The sequence below is a fragment of the Anopheles arabiensis genome, chromosome 2 (assembly GCF_016920715.1).
Source record: "Anopheles arabiensis isolate DONGOLA chromosome 2, AaraD3, whole genome shotgun sequence".
NCBI classification, from domain to species: domain Eukaryota; kingdom Metazoa; phylum Arthropoda; class Insecta; order Diptera; family Culicidae; genus Anopheles; species Anopheles arabiensis.
Genome location: NC_053517.1, coordinates 81,959,812 through 81,963,068, shown reverse-complemented (window position 1 = coordinate 81,963,068; position 3,257 = coordinate 81,959,812). Strand labels below are relative to the sequence as shown.

Sequence of the window (3,257 nt, the reverse complement as noted above, 5' to 3'; positions counted from 1 at the left end):
TGTGCGCGCTTTGGAGGAAAATAAAAATTCCAAACTCTCTCTCTCTCTATCTTTGTCGGGGTTTTTTGCAAATTCCATGCCTCCAAAAACAAGAAATTGGACTCAAAAAAATATATCCAAAAAATCAACTACCGAATCGAACCCGACCTGGTGAAGCAGCACCAACAAAAAAAGGAAAGGATGGTAGTAGAAATCAAATCAGAAGTGATTCCCTCTTCAATTTACTCGCCGACAATGTTTTCTGATGTTTCCTTTTTTCTTCTGCTACTACTACTTTTCGGCTTCCCCAGCACGATCAGGAAGGCATTTCGGGAAACTCCCGTTGCTGGAAATAATATCCGCGCGAGCGAATCTGCTCTCAATCCTCCGTTTCCCGCCAGGGGTTTTCACATTGTTATAACTCATCAATTTTTCATTCGATTGCCATCGTGGCAAACGCAAGATTGAACTTGAATCAATATTTGCTCGTGCGTGGGAGGTTTGACTTGGCAATAGAGGGTGTGAGAGTCTGGTTTGGCAATCTTATTACGTAAGTGGTGTGGAGTTTTTGGAACTCGCTGTGTGATGGGCTATTCATCCCACCGAATCATCCATGCGTGTTTGCGAAGGATTATCGTAAAACTAGTTTGAAAGACTTAGTGGAACTATTGGATCAAATTCAATGCAGGTACAGTGTTAACTCTAACATAAGAGGTTATGCTGCTGTGAAGTACATCGGTGGCATTGCTGATTTGTTTTTTGGCAAATAACCTACGACTGAGGTCGACTGATCACCAAACAAAAATAGTAATATTTCGAACTTACGATCGTCATCCTTCTCTAGGACCTGATCTTGGGAAGCGATTGAAAACAGTACAGTCGTAAATTGCACAGACGTAATTTCATATTAATTTAAATCTTTTGAGATATTCTAAAGATTTTGTAATTCGCAAAAATAGTGCCGCGTGAACTCTTTATTTAAATAAATAATATGAAACGGATTTTGGTTTGTGTGAAATCTTGCCTAATAATGCCTTATAATTGTGGTGTTTAAAAACATGTATTGACATGTTGAGGTAAAAATACTCAGTGATCTATTCCATCAAACTTCCGGACCCTTCACGACTAAACTGGATCTATTCTCATCTGGATAATCTTGCCGTAGCAAAGGGCTGACTTGAACTAATACGATTGTGTGGCGCTTAAGTCCAGGACAGCCGAAAGTCTAGGCTCTATCACACGTAGATAATTATGCTAAAAAAGACGAAGAACAACAAGGAAAAGAAAATCGATTGGTGGTAAACACTCAGCGCGCTGGAATCACGAATAGGTTCACTCCTGTAAAGGAAACACATCTTACAGAAACTAAAAAATATATTATGGCAGGTGTTACGGGTGTAGCTTGAGTAGCTAAACAACTTCAGAAGAACTTCGATCAGCATTATTGTATATTTTGCTAAATTATCATAATTTACTTTGCTTTTTTCCTTTACTCACTGAACTACTTGCGCCCACGCGACTGCGCTAATCCGGGGTTCTTGATTATCCGTGATTGTTCCCGGATAATGGCGGCCACCGGACTTTCCGACCTACACCGCCAAGGTGTATGTATTAAGAAGGTGAAGTCTCGTAGCATTTGCCTGATCTCCATGATTGAGAAATGTTATGTCAAAACATATACAATTTCCCCTATCCCCCTCCAGCCCTCAGCGATTTTTGTACTAGAGATCAGGATCAGGATCAGGATGGAGATCAGGCAAACGCTACAAGACTTCATCTTCTCAAAACATACACCTTGCCTGAGTCCCCAGTATTGTTACGTCATGTCGTCAATTTGTTATGAATGACTTCACCTTCTATATATATACACCTTGCTACACAGCCTGCTTCTGGTCTGACAGTACAGTACCGAACGGTTTGTTGTTTACAACATCACTCGCTCTGGACGTTCCCGAACAGGTTCACTTTCACAAGACCAACTAAAACTCCACTAAATAAGAGGCTAATGCACTAAATAAGGTGTAAAAGCAAAACCCAGATAATTTCTGGGTAGATTTTTTTTGTATACCAAATGGAAAAGCATCAAAGCTGCTCTTCAACAGGTACCAAAGCAAGTGTTATTTCGTTGAGTCAATCTCAAGCCACCAGGGCAACCAGGTAAAGCAACCAGGGTATGGAGAACCAACACAACTGGGTAAAGCTAAACGGGACAACATTTTCATTTAAAACAACAAACGAGGAGTAAGTTCTAATCCAGTTTAAGATTGCCAGCCATCGAAAGCGTTTGCAGTACATCGTAAAACAAAGGTCCTTTCAAATTCTAACAGCACCTAGCGAGTTGTTAGCAATCCACAATGGCTGTAAGTGTAGCATGAAGGAAAACACACTCCTACTTCTTCATATCAGCTCTCTATTTGCTACAGGAAAACCGTGTAAACGCAACCAGCGAACAAATCGAAAAGCTTATTTCACTTATTGCGAGCAACAAACAGATTGTCACCAGTCGGAGTCTAGGAACTGCCAAGTACTGGAACGCCGTTGCCAATGAGCTCAACGCACTAGGTCCACCGATACACAATCGAAATGAATTGAAAGAGGTATTTGTTCCTTTTCAGCTATGTAGGTGTATTTTTTTAGCATTCCTCTTGTACAATCTCATCTGCAGATCTGGTACGACTACTGCGACACCCTGAAAGACCAACTGGTCGACAACTATGTGAAGAACAAAGATGCGGGAAAGTATCCATGGGATTTGACTAACTTTACGCCATTGGAGAAGCATGTCATCGACATGATGTGTATGGTGAAATCTTTGCAGCCTATACCGAACACAAGGGCCTTGGGTTTGCCACATATGTCTCCTGTCAAGTTTGTAAGCTACGAGGTACAGCCACAACCATCTCAAGAACCTGTACCGCCAGAACCTCAACCTCAGCCGGAAACGAAGACAACTGTCGGCTGTGTTAGAAATCGTCGTCACAGGTATCGAAGTTTAGCGGAGCTTCAGTTGCTGGAGTTAAGGAAATTAACGAAGGTGAATAGAAAACTGTGCCTTTTGAAGCAGAAAGAGTTGAAGGTGAAAAACAAACAGCTGCTTTTGATGAAACAACGACTCAAGATGGATTTTGAAATTGCTCAAAAGCGTCTAGAATGGGACAGAGAAATGGCAGGAGTGTACAAGTACAAGTGACCAAAACTAAGTAAAAGAAATATATCGAACGAAAGAAACAACGATGAACTGAATAAAGTTGAACTTTAAATCCCTTTGCTTGAATAAA

At 41.0% G+C, this 3,257-nt stretch overlaps 1 protein-coding gene across 2 annotated transcripts; it reads left to right on the top strand.

Annotated features, from left to right (window-relative positions):
* The first annotated feature begins 1,682 nt into the window (after positions 1 to 1,682).
* LOC120897644 lies at positions 1,683 to 3,257 on the top strand. 2 transcript variants are annotated; one of them, XM_040302653.1, is made up of 4 exons: positions 1,683 to 2,136; positions 2,243 to 2,339; positions 2,403 to 2,576; positions 2,645 to 3,257. In XM_040302653.1, exons 2-4 carry the CDS (start codon positions 2,334 to 2,336, stop codon positions 3,167 to 3,169), a joined length of 705 nt encoding a protein of 234 aa, XP_040158587.1. In that variant the 5' UTR covers positions 1,683 to 2,136; positions 2,243 to 2,333; the 3' UTR covers positions 3,170 to 3,257. The 2 variants fall into 2 exon arrangements, with proteins under 2 accessions (XP_040158587.1, XP_040158586.1); XM_040302652.1 differs by having other exon boundaries at positions 1,683 to 2,339.